Here is a 25,840-nt window from a genome sequence, read left to right as displayed (position 1 = left end):
AGGGGTGATAGTCAGCGTCAATACTGATACTTTTGAAATAAAGAATTTTAGGGCGAACTTTTTCTTTAACTTACTGCGTACTTTAATCTTAAAGTTAAAATCTAATATATATTTAGCAAAATCTTCAGTGTATATAAAAAAAGTAAAATGACATTCCAGAAGAAAGCTAGAAACCACAAAGTAGAAGATAAAATGAGGTAGAGAGACAGCAGAAATAAACTCCGTCTCTTTCGATTTCACAAACAAACACTCGTCCGTTTGTGTAAAGCACATCAGGCGTTCATCAAGACATTCATCATTTGGCGTGAAATAATTTCTGTCATTAAACAGAACATTTTCATTAGGTGAAATGTTTTATGAAAAGGGGTACAATGAATCCCGGACCTTCATCTTTGGAATATTCGGAATCTCTTGGAGCAGGTCCGGTCGGGAAGGGATAGTGATTGGGAACATTTAAAGGTGTGCAAATTTATCAAAGCCAACAGAACATCTGTGATTTAATAAAGCTATCTTATACTTTCAATCTATTCAGACTTTGGCACAAATATCGGAGCGATTAAATCCTGAGTGGAAGGGAAATCACGTTCATCGGCCCTGGAATCACGGGGCCACACCCACTTGCATCACATACTGACAGGTGAGCTAAAGAGGAACCGATAGGAACTGCAGGTCAGAGGTAGATTTCCGTTGCGAAGCGTCTAGAACCCGCCCACAGACACTCGCAACACAGATGGACGTTTCACACACAGCGTCATCAGATCTATACGTGCTTCTCTTCGGGCTGCTGCGTTCCGCCTCATCATGAGAGAAGTTTCCAGAATCGCCCATCTCTCTGCTGCCTTTGCTGGTTTGCGAGCTCTCTGACTCCCCTAGTGGCCGGTAGAGGATCTGCAGGGAGGGCGCCTGCGTGGAAGCGACTGCCCGCTCTTCTTCGTAACATAAATCTGTCTTACCCACTTCATAAAGACAACCACGGTCCTGGATCTGTCCAATAGAAACAACAGAGTTTTCAAAACATACTGATTTAAATTAGTAATCAATACTTAGCCCCTTAAACTGTGGTGCTTTTTTGGGATGACGCCTGCAATTTATCACACTCAAATTTAAAAGCTCACCATTTTAGTCATTTTTCAGAAAACCCCCTAAATTAAAAAATAGAATAAATAACAAATATGAATAAATAACATTGTATGTGTTTATAATCTTATGATTTTTGTGTTGTTGTTGTCCTAAATTTATAAGCATGTAATTCTGGTTCTGTTCACTCTACCTCACTTTGAAAAGTCTCATTTTATTCCACTAGATGGCAGAAAACACTAGAAAAATATTTTTTCTCTCTCACATTCCATCACAATATACAGATCTGAAATGTAGGTGGCGCTCTAACACATTTTAGCCATCCATAGACATTCAGTCTAATTTTCAGTTCAAGCAACACCCTCATTATTTCATTGAATATCTCGGCCTCTGAGTGGACTAGAAGATCAATCTAGGTGTTATTAGAAATCTGAGATCCTTCCCTTTGATATAAAACATTTTATCATCAACAGTCGAACACATATTTTTCTGATCATTTGTTTAGCATGCTTTTCCTTGTGGATAGCATATTTTGTTCTGGACATCTAATATATAACATTGGATTATTCAGTCAATCAAGCTCACAGACAAGTAAACAATGGCTCATTCTTTAGAGAACTTCCTAAGGTAAAAGCAGATATACACTTTTTGGCTATTTGGGGCTTACAGCAGCAGTTATCGGAGCATAAAAGAGACATTTGTATTTGATGACTTACAGAAATCATATTTCACTTTGAGATTCTTTTGAAAATCTTTCAAACTGTGGTGTTAGGACAACAAAATAAACTGTACAGTCACATTCCTGAGAATGAGAGCTTTCATTTGATATATGACTTGTCTATGTGAATATTTCTACCACATAACCTCTAGGGGGCGCTAATTTGCGACACAAATGTTTTCAGGCCTTATTTTGTTATTTTATGTGATGTAATTCTCTGAAAAGTTCAGATCCTACTGTCAGCTTTCAAATGATACCTCATATGCCTGACTTATATACAACGTTTTAAGCGTAAACTTATTTCTCAATATAGCGCCCCCCTTCCATAGAGTTTAAGAGCTTAGTCTGATTATTACGAAATTAGTACGACATTAGTACAAAATTTGTACGATTATAAACAGATTTGCAATTTAATCAAAACATAAAATTAACTTTACTTTCTTAAAACACGAACTGAAATGACTTTCCTTCTCAGCTACACTGTGAAATTGATACCCGGAATTGGAAAAATTTTCAGGATGTAAACAAATCCACGATTTATAATTAGCTTGCATTAGACGTCTGTGAGTGGTTCAAATGTATTTATTTTTTTCGTTTGCTCTGTCTGTCGCTCATAACGGCTCCTGCGCGGTCTATCACTAAATTCGTTCCTCCCTAAAAACAAACAAAAGTGTTAAAATGATCAATATCACGCAGGCAAGCTTCTGTCGTTTAAATTGTGCGTTTGTAAATAAAGCAAGCATTCTTACTTTGGTGTCAATGAAGTGCGTTCTCAACATCGGAACCAGAACCTCTGTGTTCTCCCCTGGGAGCTGATTGGCTGTTGAAACACCACTATGCATGACCTCATTCCTCACCTGTCCAATCATCTTTGAGGATGCTGATTTCCTACAGAGAGAAAAGTCACATTTAACATTGCATTTACGGCACGGAAAAATGACTTTGTGACGGTAACTTTAGAATAGCAAAATCAATGTTAGTATGGCTACACCAGCGTAAAAGAGACGTACCGACTCCTGGTGAGAAGAATAAAGATACACATGATGATACAGGCCAGCGCGATGCACACGCCAATGATGATACCGGTCATAGACTTCTCATCGATGTGATAAAGACTGTCTATAAAAGCTTTGGGAATATAGATGATGTTTTATAACGATCAAAACCAAACATAACACCCGAGCAGTGGTAAATAATACAAACATCAGATAATTAAACAAATCTTGCAGATATGAACATTTTATAGATTTTATAGAGTTTGAGGCATATGTGATGTACTGTAGTTTTATATGTGACAAATACAAAAACAGTGTACCTGTTTTCTCGCCGTGGTTGTCTGTATGTCGTGGGTTTTTACCCTGCTGATTTTTACCCCGGTGCACAGGAAGCTCTACAGTGGTTGAGAACGGTCCATCACCTGCCTGGTTAGAGGCCGAAATCTTCACCAGGTAAACGTTACCTGACACCAGCTTCTCCAGCAGGACCATAGTGTTTGTACCTGTGACAGTGGAGAAGAGCGAGAGATGAGTCAACGGTGTTCATGAGTGGTGATGTTTATGTATATTATATTTTAAAAAAGAGGGACAATGCACATTAATTAACATGTAAATGAGCCAGATTTAGCCATACAGGCTAATTTTCATCTGCAGTCCCTTTAAAAGCTGTCTGTTCTGTGTGTGACCTGAATAATCTGGTGTTTGTACATGGCCCTGACTCTGTAAATGGGAAAATAAACAAAGTGGATCGGACTGATCCACACAACACTGTTGCGATCACACAGCATTGGCATTGGGCGTGCATGAATTTGGGGGGTGGAGCTTCTGAAGGAGCACTGAAGGGATTTGTGTGTTTGTTTGGCTGTTGAGTTCAAATATCCAAAGTCTTTCTCAGGAATCGCTTACTCCACCTTTAACATGAAAACCAGTTGAACAGGCAATGTTATTGGGCACGCCGATTCCTCTGCAACGCTTTCTGTCTGGTGTGTTTATGTTATAATTGTCTTGTTTATTACGACGTTAAACATTTATCATCTTTTATTTAGAATGGCCTATTTGTTCATAGGGAATCAGAGAGTGCAAAAGGGCGTGGTATGAGGGGTGTTGGCAAAGGTTGTTTGAAAACATACTTTATTTTTTTAATTCCATTTGGTGCCACTAGTAGCGCAGAAATTACACACTCCACCTTTAATAGTATGTATATTATATATGTATTTAATTCATATTTTTAATTTCTTTATTTTTTATTATTAAATGTATTTATATAACTATATATTATAATATATTTTATGTAAACTATTATTTATTTATTAAATGCAATATTTATATTTTTTTAATAATCATAACAATATATATACTGTATATTTTATGTAAACTATAATTTATTTATTAAATACAATATTTATAATTGTTTAATAATCATAACTATATATATACTGTATATTTTATGTAAACTATTATTTATTTATTAAATGCAATATTTATATTTTTTTAATAATCATAACTATATATATACTGTATATTTTATGTAAACTATAATTTATTTATTAAATACAATATTTATAATTGTTTAATAATCATAACTATATATATATATATACACTGTATATTTTATGTAAACTATAATTTATTTATTAAATGCAATATTTATAATTTTTTAATAATCATAACTATATATATATATACTGTATATTTTATGTAAACTATTATTTATTTATTAAATACAATATTTATAATTGTTTAATAATCATAACTATATATATATATACACTGTATATTTTATGTAAACTATAATTTATTTATTAAATGCAATATTTATAATTTTTTAATAATCATAACTATATATATATATATACTGTATATTTTATGTAAACTATTATTTATTTATTAAATACAATATTTATAATTGTTTAATAATCATAACTATATATATATATATATAGTTATGATTATTAAAAAATTATAAATATTGCATTTAATATACTGTATATTTTATGTAAACTATAATTTATTTATTAAATACAATATTTATAATTGTTTAATAATCATAACTATATATATATATATATATATATATACTGTATATTTTATGTAAACTATTATTTATTTATTAAATACAATATTTATAATTTTTTAATAATCATAACTATATATATATATATATATATATATATATATATATATATACTGTATATTTTATGTAAACTATAATTTATTTATTAAATACAATATTTATAATTGTTTAATAATCATAACTATATATATATATATATATATATATATATATATATATATATATATATATATACTGTATATTTTATGTAAACTATTATTTATTTATTAAATGCAATATTTATAATTTTTTAATAATCATAACTATATATATATATATATATATATATATATATATATATATACACACTGTATATTTTATGTAAACTATTATTTATTTATTAAATACAATTTTTATCATTAATTTAATGATTTTAAAAATGTCATGTGTTGTAACCATCAAGTATTAAAATAGTTTAATTGCACCTTGAACGCATAAGAGAGTGTATGCAATTTCATCATTAATTTAAAAAAAGGTGAAACTTTTTTTTTTTTTTTTTACAAATATTGTGAATTTTTAAGTGAACAATATCGACGTTTTCTCATGGTTACACTAAACGACCTGAACAAAATGTGCCTTTTCATACAAATGTCAAAATACTAAATAATATATATTAATTACACTTCAAACACAGTCTTCAGGGTCTACAGAGATCTTTTCTGTTTTATGATTTTTGTCACATGACAACAAAATTGGTGCATGTTGGTTTCACCACATGACTTTGATTTGGTGGACAAACAATTTTCAAATATTTATCATATTTTAAAATAAAATGGTTTCAATGCTTATTTTCTTATTTCTGCTTAAATAATAATAAAAGATTATTCAACACAACTCATGCCAACATTTCTTTTTTCAAGAATTTCAGCTTTTAATGAGATTTTGAATTGTTTTTCCGAAAATTCCGAAAAAATTCCGAAAAAGTTGGGACAGGATGAAAAATGCTAATAAAAACAAAAAGGAGTGATTTGTAAATTATATTCACCCTTTGCTATATTGAAAGCACCACAACTACACATTATATGATGTTTTACCTTGTGAATTTCATTGTTTTTTTTTTAATGTACAGCAATTTCAAATCAGATGATTGCAACACGCTCCAAAAAAGTTGAGACAGGGGCAATTTAAGACTAATAACAATTTGACGAGTTAAAATAACAAGGTGATGTGAAACAGGAGATGTTAAACAGGTGAGGCAATCATGTCTTAGTATATAAGGAGCCTCCAAAAACAGCCAAGTCCTTCAAGAGCAAGGATCATTCGAGACTTGTACATTTACCAACAGATGCTTCAGCAAATAATCCAGCACCTTGAGAACAATGTTCCCCAAAGACAAACTGGAAGGATTTTGGGCATTTTACCTTCTAAAGTGCACAATATAGTTAAAAGATTCAAGGAATCTGGTCAAATCTCTGTGTGTAAAGGGTAAGACGAAAACCACTTCTGATTGCATGTGATCTCTAATCCCTCTGACATCACTGTCTTAAAAAACATCATTCATCTGTAATGGACATCATGAACATGGGCTTGGGAATACTTTAGTAAACCTTTGTTAGTCAACACCACTCGCCGGTGCATCCACAGATGCAAGTTAAGACTTTACTATGTAAAGGAGAAGCCATACATCAACACTGTCCAGAAATGCTGCCGACTTCTCTGGGCTCGGTCTCATCTTAGAGGGAAAGTAGATCAGTGGAACTGTGTTTTTTTGGTCTGAAGAGTCCACATTTCAAAACATTTTTGAAATACACAACCATTGTGTTCTCCGAGCCAAAGAGGAAAAGGATCATCCAAGCTGTTATCAGCGTCAGGTCTAAAAGCCAGTGTCTGTATGGGCCAGGGGTGTGTCAGTGCCCATGGCATGGGTAACTCGCACATCTGTGAGGGCAACATCAATGCAGACAGATATGTACAAATTTTGGAGCAGCATATACTGCCGTCCAGTAGTGTCTTTTCCAGGGACCAGCAGGACAACTTCAAACCACATACTGCCTGGATTACAAGTGCATGGCTGTGTAAGCAGAGTGTGCGGGTGCTAGATTGGCATGCCCGCAGTCCTGACCATCTCCAATTGAGAATGTGTGGCGCATTATGAAGCACCCCATACTATTGTGCAGCTGAAGACCTGCATAATGGATGAATGGGGGAAAATTCCACTTTCTAAACTTAAAATTGTGTCTTCAGTGCTTAAATGTTTAAAAGGTGTTATTAGAAGAAATGGTGATGTTACACAGTGGTAAACACTCGACTGTCCCAACTTTTTTGGAGCGTGTTGCAATCATCTGATTTGAAATTACTGTAAATGTAAAAATAACAATGAAATTCACAAGGTAAAACATCATATTATGTATAGTCGTAGTGCTTTCAATATAGCAAAGGGTGAATATAATTTACAAATCACTCATTTTTGATTTATTAGCATTTTTCATACTGTCCCATCTTTTTCAGAATTGGGGTTGTACTTTAAGCCCCAGAAAAAAAAATATAAAAATAACTTTGAACTCAGTAATTGAAAACATGTTCATCATAGAAGGTGTGAATTGCATTTGTAATGTATTTTTGAATAATTTATTAGACCTGGACAAAAATTTTTGCATCATGTCATTATCCCATATACGTATATACTATATATATATATATATATAGTAGTTATTATTATTAAATATTTTTTAAATATTTTATTTAATAAATATGGTATTTAATCAAACATAAATAGTTTATCATCAGAAAGCAATTGTCCAAGCAAAAGTGTTTCGTCGCCAGACAGCAATTCCAAGTACACTTCAAGTCGCCTTTGAAGGAATGCGTACAAAGTAACGTTTATCTTTAACAACACTATCAAACAACAACGCCGCTACAACATGGGCCGCCACCTTGACTGTTTTGGCTTGAATGGATCACATGACTGTGTCACATGACAACAAATACCTCATCGTTTTCAGATATCTCCTTCGTCCCCATCCACACTACAACGCGAAGATGGCGTTTTCAAATTTATCCACTTGGGAGAGCGGTTTCGCTGTCAATAATGCCGTCTCGGTGTGGACGGAAGGCCAAAACGTAGAGAAAAAGATGCGTTTTCAAACGAAAAATAATTAGTGTGGACGTTGCCTAAGGTTCTGGTTTAGTTCTGTTCACCCTCTCTCCATTCATTCATTTATTTTCATATTTAAATATATTTATATTATTATATAATATAATAATATATAAATATTTATACATATATGTAAAATATGTATTATTTATTAAGAAAAATATTTAAAAAAAATTATAATCATAAAAATATATATTTAGTTATATATTTTATATATAAGGTATATATAAAGTATTATTATTATTAATATAAATAAATATTAATATTTATTATTAATTAATATTATATTAAAATATATATTTATATACCCTTAATATAATGTATATTATATATGTTTTTAATATGAATTTAAATGTATTTTTACATTTATTTTTTATATTTAAATTTATTTATATTACTATATATTATAACAATATATACTGTAAATATTTATACACATATACTGTGTGTATGTATATATATATATATATATATATATATATATATATATATATATATATATACACATATTTTATTATTAAATATTTTTGAAATATTGTATTTAATAAATAATAAATGGTTTATCATCAGAAAGCAATCTGCCCCATTTAAGGCTGCATCCACATTAATGGTGTTTCCGTTTTCGTAACGCTCTCTGTCCACACTGCCGTTTTAAAGCATTTTCCAAAAGTTTCTCATCCAGACGACAACGTATGAAAACTCTTAAATCCCCTTATGTGAAAAATCGCCATTCTATGTGCGGTCTGAAACGCAATTGTCCTCGTATTCCGTCGCTGGACAGCAATTCCGAGTAAACTTCCCGAATCTATTGTGAATGTTGTACAAAGTAACGTTTATCTTTAACAACGCTATCAAACAACAACGGCGCTACAACATGGGCCGCCACCTTGATTGTTTTGGGTTGAATGGATAACATGACTGCGTCACATGACAACAAATACCTCATCGTTTTCATTTTCCTCATCCACACTCCAACACGATGACGTGTTTTTTCCGAAAAGCTCGGTTTTTGCTGTCAAAAACGCCATCTCAGTTTGGACGGAAGGCCAAAACGTAGAGAAAAAGATGCGTTTTTAAACGAAAACGTATTAGTGTGGACGTTGCCTAAGGTTCTGGTTTAGTGCTGCTCACCCTCTCTCTGCAGAACCTGCCATTCGCCGGCGAGCCATGAGTTTTGCGATGCGTACAGGATGGTGTAGTGCGTTATGGACAGGTTGGGCTGATCCGGTTGTTTCCATGACACCAGCGCTGTATCATCTTCTATCAGAGTGACTCTGACGGACAGTGGGGGGGAGGATGGCGCTGCGGAGAGATGATGATACACGAAAGCCAATTAAAACCATCTACAGAATATCAGCTACATAAAGGGTTACCACCAAAATTCAATGGTACTACCATTGTAACTGTCCAAAAATACATGACCTCCTATTGGTAATTTTTTGTAAGCATCTTTAGAAACTTAAAATATATAATAAATAGTTTGATAAGAATGGAACAGTGCCACAGTTGTAGTCTGGACCGGTACCTTCCAGTTGAGTTCTCTGATAGATGGTCGAGCTCCAGGTACTGGACATCTGATCCATATGAAGACGTACAGCAAACTCATAACGGGTGTTTGGCCGGAGTCCCGTCACCGTGACCGTCTGCTCAGTGCTGAAGAGAGATATTAAAGTGATAAACGATTAAAAATAATCTTTGCAATTGTTAAATTGAAGCTGATCTCGAGGGTTTCACGCCTTCGGTAAGCCAACAGCACTCACGTTTGGATGTAACGCACAGTTGAGGTGTCGGCCGGACTCACTGGTCCGTAGCGGACAGAATAGCTCACGTGTTTTCCAGAACTGAAAGCAGGTCGACCCCAAACCAGATTCACCGCAGACGAGCTGTTAGCTTTAGCGTGGATGTGGTCTGGAGGAGGCAGCATCGCCAACCTGCGGTTTGGTGCAGCTGAAAGATAGAGAATCTGTTCTGATGAGGAAGCTTCAGTTTCGAAGACATATGCTTATCAACGTTATGTCAAGCTAGCAATCAAAGTTTGTCTTGAAGAACTTTCCTTTTCTAGATAAATATTGTAACGGAATTCCCATAGATGGTTAAGTGTTCAAGTTGAGAAGTCTAAATTCTACAGCTTATATTTTTGGACCAAGAACTTGAAAACTTACAAGGACATCCTGGAGTGTTGACGGTTTGATGCGCCTGATACCCTTCACCGTTAGCGCTGAGCGCCAACACTTTCACGTGGTACTTCACTCTGGGGTCTGTAGAGCAAAATAAATCATATAATTTCACTCTAATTTCATTCTCTGATCTTTAGAGTTTTTTAGGTTATGGGCTGGTCATTTCGACGGGAAGTTGTAATGTTCAGTTATCAACACAGCCACTAGATGGTGCTGTTAGTGAAGTCACTCTCTTGTTCTCTTCCTGTCATGGATGTGTTCAAAATCGCCCCCTATCCACTACATAGTGCACTATTTTGAGTGTCGGCCATTTTGCATTAGTGTCCGAATTCGTTCTCTACATTTGTTCACTCATTCTTACCCACAATGCGCTCTGATTTCGAGTGTACAGCTGATGTACGCTTGCTAGAGGTCTACAACCCGACCTGGGCCCTTAAAAACCATCATTCATCTGTAATGGATATCATTAGTACTGTTACGAATGTTGCCTATATGCTTACATAAAATACAGCCTATTGCAACAGTACTTGCTAGGAGAAGAAATTAGATAGTAAGTGATTTTGGGGTTGGGTCGGGTTTGGGCTTAAAATCTGACGATATCTTTCGGGCGGGGTAGGGTTGCGCCACATGGTCTCGGGTACGGGTCGGGGTTTGGGTTTCATTTTAAGGCCCGTGTAGACCTCTAACGCTTGCCAGTGCTATTTTGCCCATAATACAACGCGGGGAGGATGGACGTGCAGGAGAGCGTGAGTGGGCGAGCGAGAGAGAGAGAGAGAGAGAGAGAGAGAGAGAGAGTGTCTGAGTGGGAGAGAGAAAGAGAGAGCGTGAGTGGGCGAGAGAGAGAGAGCGTGAGTGGGTGAGAGAGAGAGAGAGAGAGAGCATGAGTGGGCGAGCGAGAGAGAGAGAGTGCGAGAGTGGGCGAGCGAGAGAGAGAGCGCGAGTAGGTGAGAGAGAGAGAGCGTGAGTGGGCGAGTGAGAGAGAGAGAGAGAGTCTGAGTGGGAGAGAGAAAGAGAGAGCGTGAGTGGGTGAGCGAGAGAGAGAGAGAGTGTGAGTGGGCGAGAGAGAGAGCGCGTGAGTGGGCGAGAGAGAGAGAGAGAGTGTGAGAAGGTGAGCGAGAGAGAGAGAGAGCGCGAGTGGGTGAGAGAGATTTTACATGTAAGATAAAAGTACAAATGTGATGAAGTTGTTTCTGCATCATCTCCAGCGCTCTCTCCGATGTTCTGTGTATACGTCAGCATCCCAATTCACTCATTTCGTTCACTTCTTGCCTGATATAGTGCACTAACAGACATGCACTATATAGGAATAGTGAATAAGTAAACAAGTGAGCGATTTCGGACACAGCTCAGAAAGGCATGTATTTCTTTTATGAAACAAATCTCACAACCAAGTCATTCATTTATGTACAGTAGAGTATGATAAAATAACCCTGATTGCTCACAAACATTGCTAAGACGTTTATCTGATGTTTGCGTTTTTTATCTGTCGAGTGTTTTAGAAAGAATTTGTAGAGCATTTGTGCATTTACAATACGCCATTAACCCCCCCATAGTATTCGGTCATTTTTGACCGAAATAAAATGTTAAAATGTAATAATCTGAGCAGTACAAGACTTGGTGACTTTTCCTCCATTTGTCATCTGAACATACACATTTATTTTGATTCGATGAGTCTAAGTGGTCATAAAAACAAAAAAGTGCACCTTTGGTATTAACGGTCAAAATTGACCGACCATTGAAAATGAATGGGAAAGACCAAAACACAGAGCAATTTTTCTTATCTGCCAAATACAATCAGCCACAGTGCAGAAAAAAACAGACAAAAAATTACAGAGTGAGACTCTAAAACATCCTCAGTGCAAAACGCACCCACGTTTGCTAAATAAAATTTTACTATAGAAAGTTTGAAATTGCAAAATGTTTACTCTGATTCTTCTGTATTACACTCTAATTGAATTTTCTGAATTTTGCAGTTCATTTCTGTTTCTTGATGTTCATTTTCTTGACATTATTATGCATTTACTGAGTTATTAAATTTTTATGTTTGAAATAAATTATTGGTAGAAAAATGTTTATTCTGTGTCTTCTCTTTGTAACACCATGGTCAGGTTTGATTGCAAGCATAATGACATTAACTGCAAAAACTGACACTTCAAATACATTTTAAAATGCTAAACTTTGACAAATAACTGTTTTATAATGTCTATATTTATATCCAAATGCATATCTTGTGATAAAATATAAAATTAGGTTACAATAAGTCATCAGACTACACAGTAGAGGGCTACAGCAATCTACTGGCTGTTACTGGCATGACATGGTGCTCAAGTCATGTTATTTATATTTTGTTCACCAGATGGCAGCAATCTGCCTCCAATTTATGTCACATTCTCATATTTTCTGCATGTTTCAACTTAGAAGTGTAGGTTCTGAATTAAAAAAAGAATTGTTAATTTGTAAATTAAAATTAATGGTAAAATTTTGACATTTACATGTAAATAAGATTAAAAAAAAATAGCATAAAATCCCAAAAGAAATGCATAGTTTTATTGTTCCTAGAGTTTAGAGTTTGTAAGCCTCTGGGGCAAAATGTCAGAGATCATAGCGTTCAGTTGCCCGTCTACTGGGACGAAGTGTTTATGACCTGAGGTCCAGGGTCAGACCAAGATAAAACTTTATGCTGAACTAGTTAGGATGACCTAGTTATTTAAGAAGAACCACTGAACTGTTTTAAGGAGAAATAGGCATTGAGATAATGTTTAATAGTTACGTTTTTAAAATTAGCGTAATTTGGCTTAACATAACAAAAATTAAATTATATCTCAGCGCCAAAAAAATAAAAATTAAAAAAAAAATATATATATGTGAAAAAGCACAATTTAATGTAAAAATTAGCTACCTATATACAATTCCTAATATATTTACTTACATGCTTTCTTAAAAAAACAGAAAAGTTAATGAATATTATTAGTCCGGTTAGTATGTTCAACAAAACATGACTATTTCAAATGACTTTCATTGAACTAAATGTTGCATGATTGATTCTAAACGTGCGGCTCAGTTTCTTTACTCTCGGGTCACTTCTGTCTGTGCCCTGTTCAGACCAATCCCAGAATGCTTTGTTTAGCTGAAGTGTCCAGCTGGATGGGTGATGGGGGAGGTGTCGGTCTCATGCGCCACTCGCCCGACCTTAAACCCCAGAACAAAACACGGCCGCAGAGAAGCAGGAGAGAATGATGGGAAAACTGGAAGGAGACATCTGGGGTGTGACCTTTGACACGGAGGGGATTTCACATGACACAAAGCTGTGAATCAGGCGGTCAGGGCGAGCGTGCATAAGTCCGAACAGAAGATGGGTAATTATTGACCAACAAGGAAATGCGTGTTGAGGAAACCTGTCCTCAATTTTGCAATTCCGTTTGTTGAAACATTTTAAAGCTTTGGTAAGCTTTTAAATTAAATAAATGTACATTTCTACTTACTTTAAGAAGTTAGTTTCAATTCAAAGCCAATTACGAAGTAAACTACAGTGTAAATAATGAATATGTGTTATTATCTTAAGAAGCTATTTTTATCTGATCTTACCTTTATAAATTAGTTTAGTCGGTGTAACTGCGGTTGATGAAGTCAGACTAAACAACACTTTGACTGCAATAAAGCCAATTCATTTCGATGTTATCACATTTTTCAGTTAGCTGAGTAAACATTTATACAGTGCACCAATAAATGTGTTTTTGAAAATGGCAGCTAACTCTATTTCAATGTTTATGTAAAATGTAAAATCCAGAGAAACGAGTCGTCACTCACTGAGCCCGGCGATGGTGTGCTGGTGGTCATGAGGGGGCAGCTGGATAACAGAGTCCTCTGATTGGCCGTCTGGGTGAAAAGAGAGTTTGTATCCCTGGACGACAGCGTCACTAGGAGCCGGGTGCCAGCGAACCGTTACAGACGTGCAGTTAAGCGGTTCAAGCTCAAGGTTTGGGGCAGGAGGAACTGAAAGAGCAAAAACAGAATATTATAGAATACTTGATCATGATTGGTCAGTGTTGGAATTCAGTGGTCAAATATTTGTATATAAAAATTATGCTGAACTGTATTAATAACTAATGTCCAATTAAATCTGCATATTAAGCTGGGTTAGAAAAAAGTACAGTGGCAAGAAAAAGGAATTAGCTGGTTTTCTGCATTAATTGGTCATAAAATATGCTCTCATCTTCATCAAAGTCACAAGTATAGACAAACACAAAGTGCTTAATCTAACAACACACAAACAATTATAATCTTTCATGTCTTTATTGAACACATCCCATTAAACATTCACAATGCTGTGGAAAAAGTATGTGAACCCTTGGATTTAATAACTGGTTGATCCTCCTTTGGCAGAAATAACCTCAATCAAGTGTTTCCGGTAGTTGCGGATTAGACCTGCACAACGTTCAGAAGGAATTCTGGATCATTCTTCCTCACAGAACTGCTTCAGCTCAGACATATTCTTAGGATGTCTGGTGTGAATGGCTCTCTTGAGGTCATTCCACAGCATCTCTATTGGGATAAGGTCTGGGCTCTGACTGGGACACTCCAAAAGGTGAATTTTCTTTTTTTTCAAGCCATTCTGTAGTGGATTTACTTCGATGTTTACGGTCATTGTCCTGCTGCATCACCCAACTTCTACTGACATTATCCTGTAGGATATCTTGATAAACTTGGGAATTCATTTTTCCCTTGATGATGGAAAGCGGTCCAGGCCTCCTGAGTCTTTTTTAGAGCATTGCTATATGGTTGGTGAGGTGTTCTGAATGTTTTTTAGTGTGTTGTTATGTGGTTTCTAGGGTGTTCTTTGTGGTTGCTAGATGGTCCCTTACTGGCACAAATCGATGTAAGTCAATGGGACTTTTTTTGCTTGTTTTAGTATTTGCAAGGCAAAAACTGTCTTCATTTGGAACGACATGAGTATGATTAAATTACAGAATTTTCATTTGTGGGTAAATTTTCCCTTTAAGGTTACCCTGCCCTCACCTATAGAGCTGGATGTTTTGGGCGTGCGATGAGAGTTCCAGGCAGATGGTTGACTCCAGCCCACTCGTGTGGACGCAGACATGCGGATCAGGTAGATGGTGTCAGGCTGAAGACCCTGAAGAAGATGCTGCGTGCAGTTCTCACCCAGGATGGGCAATTCAACAGATGTTATCTGCTCGTCTGCAGCCGTACGGTACGACAGGCGGTACGCAGACACACGCCCACGGCTCAGTTTGTTAGGAAGAGGCTGCCAGGAGACGAGGATATCGGTCGGACTGCGACTGGTCAAGCTCAGCTCAGGGGTACGGAGGGGCACTAGGGACAAAGAGAGCGACGTGATCAACAATTGACTCATTTGTGACTATTTGTGGAATTTCTTTTCCTTCTGATGAACTTTAGAACAGCAACCTCTGAAATGTTTCTGCTGGGCATATGACAATGGGACAGAATTAATTATGGGAAAGAAATCGGTAACTTACCATCTTCCAGCGTGTGTTGCGTGACTTGTTCTGACATGCGACTGGCACCCATTGGCATGTATGCAACGATATAAAACGTGTAGTTGCGCGCTGGCTCCAGATCGTCCAAGATGTGGCTTGTTGTATCATTGCCGATCACAGCCTGATACTCCTCGTTGTTTAGACCTGAGATTACAGACATTCAATTCAATTCTATTTCTAATCAGCTTGACATAGGTTTCACATCTCAAGTTTTATCTTGATGGAAAATGTTAATGTTTGATTGTGGGCTTATTTTAGTGTCAATCATTCATAAACCATTCTTACGTAAACTGTCACATTCAGTTCAATACAACAATATGTGTTACTAGATTGAAAAGTCTGTAGACAAACTTTGAAACTGGCATGAAAAAGCCTGGCCTGTAAGTTCGAGTAGTTCGAAAAGTCAGTAAGACAAACTGAAAGGTTGAAATATTGAAAGATAGCATGTTGTAACATGTAACTAGGCCTTCCAAGCATGTTGTTAGGCATTGCTTACATGTTTTAGCATGTAGCTAGTCATTGCTAGCATGTTTCTAGCATGTTTTAGCATGTAGCTAGGGGTTGCTAGCATGACGTGAGGTGTTGCTAACATGTTTTAGCATGTAGTTAGATGTTGCTAACGTGTTTTAGCATGTAGCTAGTCATTGCTATCATGTTTTAGCATGTAGCTACATCTTGCTAGCATGTTTTAACATGTAGCTAGTCATTGCTTTCATGCTTTAACATGTAGGTAGGGGTTGCTAGTGAAGTGAGGGGTTGCTAGCATGCATTAGGATGTAGTTAGATATTGTTATCATGTTTTAACATGTAGCTAGTCATTGCTAGCATGTTTCTAGCATATTTTAGCATGTAACTAGAGGGTTGCTAGGATGAAGTGAGGTGTTGCTAGCATGTTTTAGCATGAAGGTATGCGTTGCTAGCATGTTATGTGTTGCTACCATATTTTAACATGTAGCTAAGCATTGCTAGCATGCTTTAGCATGTAGCTAGGCGTTATTAGCATATTGCCAGCATATTTTATCATGTTGCTAACATGTTTTTGCAGCTGGATGGTTGTTAACAAAAGCAAAGTGTTTTGGGAGCAGAGCACTAGTTTACACAAAGCCGTTGACAGATACCAGCTAGCATGGAAATTTAAATTGGTCATCAGTGTTTGCCAACCACACTCACCCTCAGATTTCATGTAGTGTATAGAGTATGCAATGACTTTATCCGCATTGTACTGCGGTCTCTCCCACGCCAGCAAGATAGCAGAGCTCGAGATGGTTTCAGTGTGGACGTTGTGTGGTGCACTGGGACGGTCCTCTGAAAGCACCACAATTAGTCGGGCCGTGGACAAAACAGAACCCTGAGAGTTCTCTGCCTGGCACTGGTAAAAGGTGTCATCTTCTGGAATGATCTGAGTTATCACCAGTTTACTGACAGACAATGAAAGACAACATATCAGTATAAAATTTAGATGGATATATAATTTCACTACAGGTTTACTAGAGGTATTAAACTACGCAACAAAAAGCGTGTTTACCTGTTGTACATCTTGGTGCGCCCATTGGAGAGGATCACCTGACCGTTCTTAAACCAAGTGATGCGGGGCGCAGGTGTTCCCTCGGCCTGACAGCTGAATCGAGCGGTACCGGCTCTGGGTCGAGTCTGGCTCTCTGGTTTCTCCACCAGAGTTGGAGGAACTGCAAAGATTACGTTTACAATTAGGACCATGTTTAGAGGTTCTTGTGTTACACAGAAGTCATATATGTTTGGAACGACATGAAGTTTCATTTTTGGGAGAACTATTCCTTAAAGATCACTGCATTTGGAATAGTCACATCCTAAGTGTGCTTTGCAAGAAGCATCTATTCTGTAAAATGTCTCTTACCTAGTACGGTGAGGTTGGCGGATGCTATAGTGTAGTTGCGAGTTCCTGGTGTTGTCGCTCGGCACAGATAAGTACCACTGTGCTGGGCCTTAACGGCAGAGACAATCAGGTTTCCGTTGCCCAGCACTCTTGCGCCAAACACGTCAATCGGTTTGGAGTCTGCCCTGCTCCAGGACACTAAAGGGCGAGGGTTGCCCTCTGCCATGCACTCCAGAACCACAGACTGATGCAGACCGGCGCTGATGTTCTGAGGTCCAGCAATGATCTGTGGTTTCATGAGGGGTCTCGGACCCAACGCTGGAGACACAACGGATGAGTTTGAATAGCAAGCTTCTGCTAAACTTATTTTAAACCATTGACAAGATCAACCTGCTAAAAAACACTTTAAACCAGACTAAGATGGTTTTCTGGTCTTACAGCCAGGCCAAGCAGGTTAGACTGGTCCAGTTTGATGGATTTAGAGGGATTTTAGGCAATTGTCAGGCTAAGAGACCAACTGGCCAACCAGCTAAACCAGCTAAACACTAGCTTAGCCAGTCTGGGAGACCAGCAGACCACTTTAGGCTGGTTTAAGCTGTTTTTTTTAGCAGGGTGCTGTCTCATTTTCTCCCTTGCTGATAAAACTAGAAGATACCAGATTAAATTGGTAAAGCTGGTTTTTGGAACATGGTAGCTGGTTTGTTGCTGGACTAAGGTGGTCTACTATCTCTAATCAGCTTGACCAAGTTGTTTTACTAGGTTGAATCCAAGCTGGTAGTCAAGCTAATCAACCAATTAATCTAGACAAGCTTGAACCAGCTAATGACCATGAATGACCAGTTGGTTTTAGGTGGGGGTTTTTTCCCAGCAGGGTGTACTTCTTTTCCAACCATTATTTTAATCTGAACATTTTTCTGATAATAATCACTGTCTATCTTCGTACGAACATGCACCTGGGTTGACGATAAGCTCCGCATCTCTACTCTTGACTCGACTGCCGATGTTTGTTGCTAAGCAGCGATAATTGCCAGCATCCTTCATTGTCACGTCGCGGATCTGCAGCACTCCATTCGGCAAAACTGTGATTCTGAAACAAAGATGACAGTTAAACCAATTCCCAAGCTTTTCCTGTTGGAAAATCCAGCTAAAACCAGCTTCTCATTGGCTGGCCCAGCTGTTTGAACCTGATAAACCATTTAGACCAGAAACAACCCAGTTACAATGAACCAAAAAAACAGCTGGACCACTTTAAGTTGGTATGACTTGATTTATCAAGCAGGGTTTGTTTATATATTTATATATTCTGCCTCAAATTACATTAATTCCTTATGTAAACTTATACTGTACAGTAGTTTAGTTGGATAAATGTTTACCTGTCTGAGTTCAGAGGTAGAGATCTTTGGTTGAGTTCCCAGGTGATCACAGCTGAAGGAGTGCCGATAACGCTACAGGAAAATCTGGCCACAGATCCGACTGTGACCGCCACAGAAACAGGATGGGTAACAAACGACAAAATACCTGTGAAAGTGAAGTAACGGGGGGAGACAAGAGAAAGAGTTGAGTTGCATGTCATAAAATCAGCACTTTAAGATTAAAGTCAACACAAAACGAAATTCATGACCCATTTTATTTCCATACTTGTACTTGATTTTATCCATCAGGAATGGCATGGATGTTGAAAAGTGTCTTTCTATGACAGGTGGTTGAAAAATAGTCTGATAAGAAAAGTTGTTTCCTCTAAAATAATAATAATACTACTACTAATAATAATAATATGTAATGATGAATTGAGCACAATAAGACCAGGTTAATACATTTAGAAAGTAAAAAGTGTTCATTTTGATTTCTTGTTGACTTTAACATCGTGTTTATTGTTTATTAATTAGACTAACTCTCTCAGGATTGACCTACATTGACAGTGAAAGGTAAAAGTTCTTGCCTTTCTTTGCCAAATCTTTCCAATTTCTTTTTAAAACTAATCATGGTACTGACACACAGACAAATCCCCCAATATCAATAAGGAGGCCTGGAAGATAAGGGTAAATGCTAACTAATAACACAAGATAAGTTAAGTCACTTCACTTTTAATATCATATAATCCATATGACCATCTTTCCTTAATGGTTATTTTAGCTGTGTTGGTTTTCTCCAGTCAGCGAAACCAATCTCCATGACATATTAACCATCAATAAACAACAGTTTTACGCCTTAGGGTGATGTTGATGTCTAAAGGCATGAAATCAGACAAAACAAAGATTGTTTGCCACTGAGCAGTCAATAATAATGTCTATTTGTAAAAAGCTTAAAGCAATAACCAATTAGACGGAGAGCATTCCAATCTGTTATGATCTTAACTGTGATTGGTTGTTTGTTGAGGGGTTGGGTGCGCAGCAACCGATAATAAAAAGCTGCTCCAATCAATGGATCAATTGACCAATGACAGTGAATAATGACCCTTTATAGATCAGTGGAAATCAGTAACTCTCCCATTTACGATGGGTGTGTCGATATGCTTGCTACTACAGGCAACGAATGGGTTTATAACAAAGCTTGTAAAACGTAAAAACAATGTTTCATGTGAAACTAACCAAGACGACAATCTGAGATTAGAAAAATGCAACCAAACAATTACAGATGCAAGTGGTATTTCGATCATACGTCTATATCTTCACCATTTAAGAATCGTTGTACACACATTCTTGGAAAATAATCAACCAAAGTCAGGACCATAAACACTGAGGAAGACACGTCAACCCCAATATTCAGAATAGTCATTGACCAGTATGTTTTTCAATGACCAATTCTTCAATGTTTACATTTGGTCTCCCACATCCTGGACCCAAATGCATAATATTCTACATTTTCAATTGTAGAATTGGTCAGAGCGACACAACCCTCTGATTTTACCCAGAAACCCTCCACACACTCTTGATGAGTCCAGTCAGATTCCACTAAAGGAAATCAATGATTGTTTATCTCCTGGTAAAATATCACTCATGTAGCTCATGTTCAGGGACGACAGCGAATTAAAAAGATCCTTTATTTACATGCAAGACTTATTTACAACTAACTGACAGTTCTGCCCTCTTGAAGCACCACAGTGACAACAGAAACGTTTTTTTCCCCCCAATAAAATCCAGTAAAAATGGTCATTTTGGTACCGTTAAATGGTAATTTTATACGGCTAACCCATGTGACTATATTATAAACAACAGACGCTTAGTTTGATTTCTCAGCCTTTAACATTGGCGGTGATTTTTACTACAGTGGCGGTATCACGGCACAATGATGGTATACCATGGTACTTTAATATATACCATGGTACTCCAAGGTATTTCAAACAATACCATTGTATTACCATGGCACATGTCCAAAAAACAATGGTACTACCATCGTACTTCTTGGTAAGTTTTTTGTAAATGGTCTCTAAAACATAGTATTACCATGGTACAATGTCCAAAACACACGGTAATAACATGGTACTGTTTTGTAAGTGGCTGTATGTTGTCCAAGCAATTAAATAAACACATGCCTCTAAAAATGGAAAAATATAATGTGAATGACCACCCAGTATTAAATCAGCCCTCTTTAGACATGATGTGTATCTGTTTCGTCCAGTGAGGTCAGTTGGGTTGTAAAGGCCGAATCAATGCCTAGGTCAAACAGCACAAAGATTTCCTGCCAAAGGTCAGGGGTCAGCCAAGTCTGTCTGTCCATCCAATTTCAGCTCAGGGTGTGAGACGCTCTGATTAAATGTGTTTAGGACGGATCCTGGTGTCCAGAGATTCGACATAATTTACACAAAGATTCTAATAAAGCACGTTGGACTACTGAAACATACAAAATTAAAAGATTAGCTTTGAGATGAAAGTCTCATTTTTGATAGTGTAATATGTGTACTACAGACAGTATCTGGAATTAAATGAGTGAATCTCTTGAAAAATATCAAGAATATTTCATATTTCACCACAAAATGAAAAGACAAAAATAGGAAATTGTATTCTGCTTTAAGAAAATTGTCTTTTTAAGGGCCAAAACATAATTAAGCACATTTCCCCCTCAAATTCTACTAAAAATGCTGTATTAAAGTAATGACAATCTAATGAGAATCATCATTAAGAATAATGAGAATTACAAAAAAAGGATAAATTACAGTAATGATAATTTTGGGTTTTTAAATGTTTTTAAATGTGTTGAAATTAGAAAGGCTCCAAGCTTTTTAAAAAGCATTTAAATATATATTTTTTTAAATTAGCATTTGGTTGATATGTATGTACAGTATATGTAAATATTTTTTTATTTTTTTTATTTTAGTGTAAATGAATGTTTTACATTTTATTATCATTGTTTTAATTTTTAATTTAATATATATTTATTTATTAATTTTTTTAATACTTTCATCTATTTTATTGCAGTCACTTTCTTTGACTATTAATTTCTGATATGTGAAGTACTTTGAGCTGCACTTGATGTATGAAAGGTGCTATAAAAAGTGTTATTATTACTGTTAATATTTATTGTCGTGAAAATGTTACAATGGCAAAAATATTAATAGTGCTAAAATCGTGAGTTTTTCTTGGCTTCACTTGAACTTGATCTTAAGTTGGCTGCCTATTGCATCTGAGAGAGAAAAAACATGGGGAAAAAAATCAAGGTTTTCTTTTTGAATACTTTCTCGATGTACTTCAACTTCAACCCCTTCCAAAATCAGACAAGTCCAACAAAACACTGACTGCTCCTTGTGAACGAATGCATCAGTCAGGTTGGATTCTGGACAGCAGGCGGGTTAGGTCACTGGATGGCCCGCTAACCAACACACTGCTGTAGAATAAAGCCGGTCCCACAACCCCTGTGACCTCCTGATCTCTACCATTGGCCTTTGGACAGACGGGCGGTGAGGCAAACCAATACACCCCCATCCATTCTGCTCGTCCTCAAAAACACCCCATTCTACTTGCCCGTTAACCCTTGAGCTACTTGTGATGGACATCTTAGTTAGTTATTTAGTTTCGTTTGTCTTAAATGGCTTGATAAATGGGTTAGGTACAAAAAGGCAACAAACAATAGTCTTGCACCAATTAACAAATGGTTGACCAAAATGGATTTTTTCAACGCCTGATGTTGATAGTGATTATTAGCCAATGACCAGAATATATAATGGCAGAAACATACTTTACTCAAGTACACATTCACAGATGTGAGCGCTCGGCCAACACATTGCTAATGCCAACGTGTGGTACGGGTGAACATGCTTAACGTATGTTCTTGCGTAACGGTGGTGGTAACAAACCTCAGTACTCAAGGGGGCGATAGAGTTTCCTTCAAAAGTGTCATTTAACCAATGTGTTATTATTCAGTTATTAACTAAAGTTAAGTTATTCATATATTGACTTTAACTTCCTTGTTCAGCAGTATACTTTTCAAATTGTTGCTTCGCCATGGCAATAGTTGACTTGAAAGAGAAAACTTAACGTAGAAGCGGACAGTTATGACACTAATGTCCGCTATAGCGCCCCTTGCGGCAACATTGAGAATGCAAAATGTACCAGCGTTGTGTTATGATGCATGTATGTTTCAGCCTCAATCGTTTTAGACGTTGTTGAGATCTCTTGTGAAACTCTAAAAGAGACACATGTGAGATAACTGCCGTCTTTTTCTCAGAAGTCTCCATTTGCTTCTCATTTAATCTCATTGCTGTCTAGGAGAAACAATTGAGATCTTAAAGATATAATATTGAACGATTAATGGGCCTAGCTACTACACATAACGCATTTTACATGTTACAAGTTACAAGTATGTCTTTTGTGGTTTGACAGCTTGAATAAAGCCCATTCAGTGCTACAGATAATAAACGTCACCATTTCTAATTGTTCGGTTTGCGCACTTACACCAGTTTCATACACTAAACTGCAAACTCATCAACGTCAATGTACATTCCTGAACAAGGGAAAAACCTTGGTAACTTTGTGTGTACTGTCTGCCACCTGAACTGCATCAATGTGCCGTGTTTGATACCTGTGCCGTCTCCTACCTGCGACCCAATGCGGCATGGTACACTCTTCCAGTGAGCGATTGCCTTAAGGTGTTATAAGAACATCCTACAAGTACATAAAAGTTTATACACATCAACAAAACATTTCCCTTGTTTTGCTTTTTCACAAATACCCAAAACTAAACTGCACATCACATACAATACCTTCCACGTCAGATACTTGTCCCAAGCTTCACTGATCCCAAATACGACTGTGTGAAACACAATCATTCAATTCTGCTTGAACTTCTCTTGGTCTCTTTGTGAAGGTCAACACTGGGCGAGTTGAATAGGCACAGATGTTTCTCTGTCCGCAGGTTCATAACCAAACCAACGTCCACACAACAAAGCTTTTTCACTCTCAGAGGGCAAGCAGGGCAATGAGGGACAAAAGGCGGCTACGAAACAATTGCTTTGGAGGCCACAGCAGTGAAGCAGCTGAAACTCCAGCATGCAACATCCAGACGCATCAAGAACATCCGTGTATTTTTGTATGCAACAAATCTTGAGATCTCCATCCAGCTTAACAACTATTAACTGACAATTTCTGATGTTTTACCAATCCTTAATAAAGACGATATCTCCCACACCTACTTTATTAGCTATTAAAACTATCTAGCGACAAAAACGTCATCACAACATTTACAACACGTTCTGCAGCTAACTTCAATTCAAATGTTTCCAGGTTTACTGCCCAGACAGAATTCGCTGACTTCTTCAAATTTTCTGCACAGTTTTACAGGAGAAAAATCTGCATAATCCTGTGGAATGGATGTAAACATGGTAAAATGTGTTAAATAGAGCTGAGAGTACTACACTATTATTGGTGTCCAAAAGAATAAAAAAATGTCCCAAATATCTTATAATTAAATATGCATGGAGTGGCAGATGTGTAGAACTGTGTAAAGGCATTCCCTGCTACAAAGACCAACTTAACCAGCATGCAATTTTCATGCTGGTCTAGGCTGGTTTATACATCGTTGATACTGGTCTAGCTGGTGGACCAGGCTTTGAATTTTTTGGAAATTTGCAAAGCTTTCAACAAAGTTTTGCAGGCACAGATTACGTTGGGGCCTAAAACCAATTAGTCTTAGGCTGGAAACATACTCTATGCAAGTACGCGAACGCAAACACTTTTAGCTAATTTTGTGCATCATTGCACTCCAAAATGTGTCAGACCGATATTCATAACACAACACAATTACACGTTCCACTCTGGGCGCTATAGGGGACATTAGCGTAAACTGTCTTCTTCTACAGTATATTTTTTCTTTCAGGTTGGACAACAGTTTGAAGAGAATCTTGCTAAGCAAGTTAGTTAAATGGGATATTTTCATAGCAAGTTACCTGTATAGCAACACATCCGGTGGTGTTAGGGGGAGGGGCATTCTCATTCTAGAGAGCACTTGATTGGACAAAAATGTATATACACCCCTGAGTGCAAGATGATGTCTTAGTAACGTTTATGCTTATAACAAGAAAAAACTATTTGCCAATGGGGTAAGAAAAAAAAACTTGATTCAAAGGGAAAACAAGTTGTTTTTTTTTACCCAATTGGCAAAAATTTCTTTCTTGTTTTAAGCATAAAGCTCACCAAATTTTGTTAGATTTCTCTGAAAAAAAGATGTAATATTTTATGCCATTCTGCTTCAAGTAAACCGGAAAATAAGACAAAAATACTCAGTATAAAAATTATCTTTTGCAGTGTACACTAGCACATTGATGACCTAAAAGCTAAGAGACATAGGGGCGTAGATTCCATGGGGGATGGAGGGGAGGTAACCCCCCAATAATCAAAACAAGCAAGTACAGCCCCACCAATATTTATACCATGATCAATGGAAACATGTAAATGCTTCACATTGCAAACCCCCCCCCCCCCCAAAGTTCAAGCCAAAATCTACGCCCTTGCATGAACTAAAAGCCGCAAAACTCCACATATACGTACTTGTGATTGTGAGACGTGCTCTTTGGCTTAGTATGGCTCCAAACGTGTTTTGGACGAAGCATTGGTAGAAGCCGTCATCTGATTGATCTGCTGAACTCTTTACATGAGAGATGTACAACGAACCGTTGGACAGGATACAAACTCGCTCGCTCTCCTGGAGTCGGACACCATTCTTCCTCCATCGCACAGTGATGGGCGACTCACCTTGAGCCTGGCAGTCTAGAATAACGTGATCACCTCGAGATGTAGTTACGTCCAAGGGCTCGGTGACAAATGACAACTCGCTGAAACAAATAACAGCTGGAAGCGAGAAGAGAAC

General features: G+C 37.0%; 1 protein-coding gene across 1 annotated transcript; it reads right to left on the bottom strand.

Annotated features, from left to right (window-relative positions):
• LOC127436230 (protogenin B-like) lies at positions 1 to 25,840 on the bottom strand (the record flags this gene model as incomplete). The annotated part of the gene is made up of 17 exons (XM_051690265.1): positions 1 to 984; positions 2,545 to 2,683; positions 2,806 to 2,923; positions 3,111 to 3,293; positions 9,129 to 9,299; positions 9,523 to 9,650; positions 9,758 to 9,944; positions 10,160 to 10,255; positions 13,982 to 14,167; positions 15,191 to 15,505; positions 15,670 to 15,834; positions 16,861 to 17,108; positions 17,216 to 17,375; positions 17,564 to 17,860; positions 18,496 to 18,629; positions 18,916 to 19,060; positions 25,522 to 25,840. Coding segments are annotated over 17 exons (3,333 nt in total), but the record flags the coding sequence as incomplete, so codon positions are not given.

This window comes from Myxocyprinus asiaticus, chromosome 46 (genome assembly GCF_019703515.2).
Source record: "Myxocyprinus asiaticus isolate MX2 ecotype Aquarium Trade chromosome 46, UBuf_Myxa_2, whole genome shotgun sequence".
NCBI classification, from domain to species: Eukaryota; Metazoa; Chordata; class Actinopteri; order Cypriniformes; family Catostomidae; genus Myxocyprinus; species Myxocyprinus asiaticus.
This window is presented reverse-complemented; position numbering and strand designations above follow the sequence as displayed.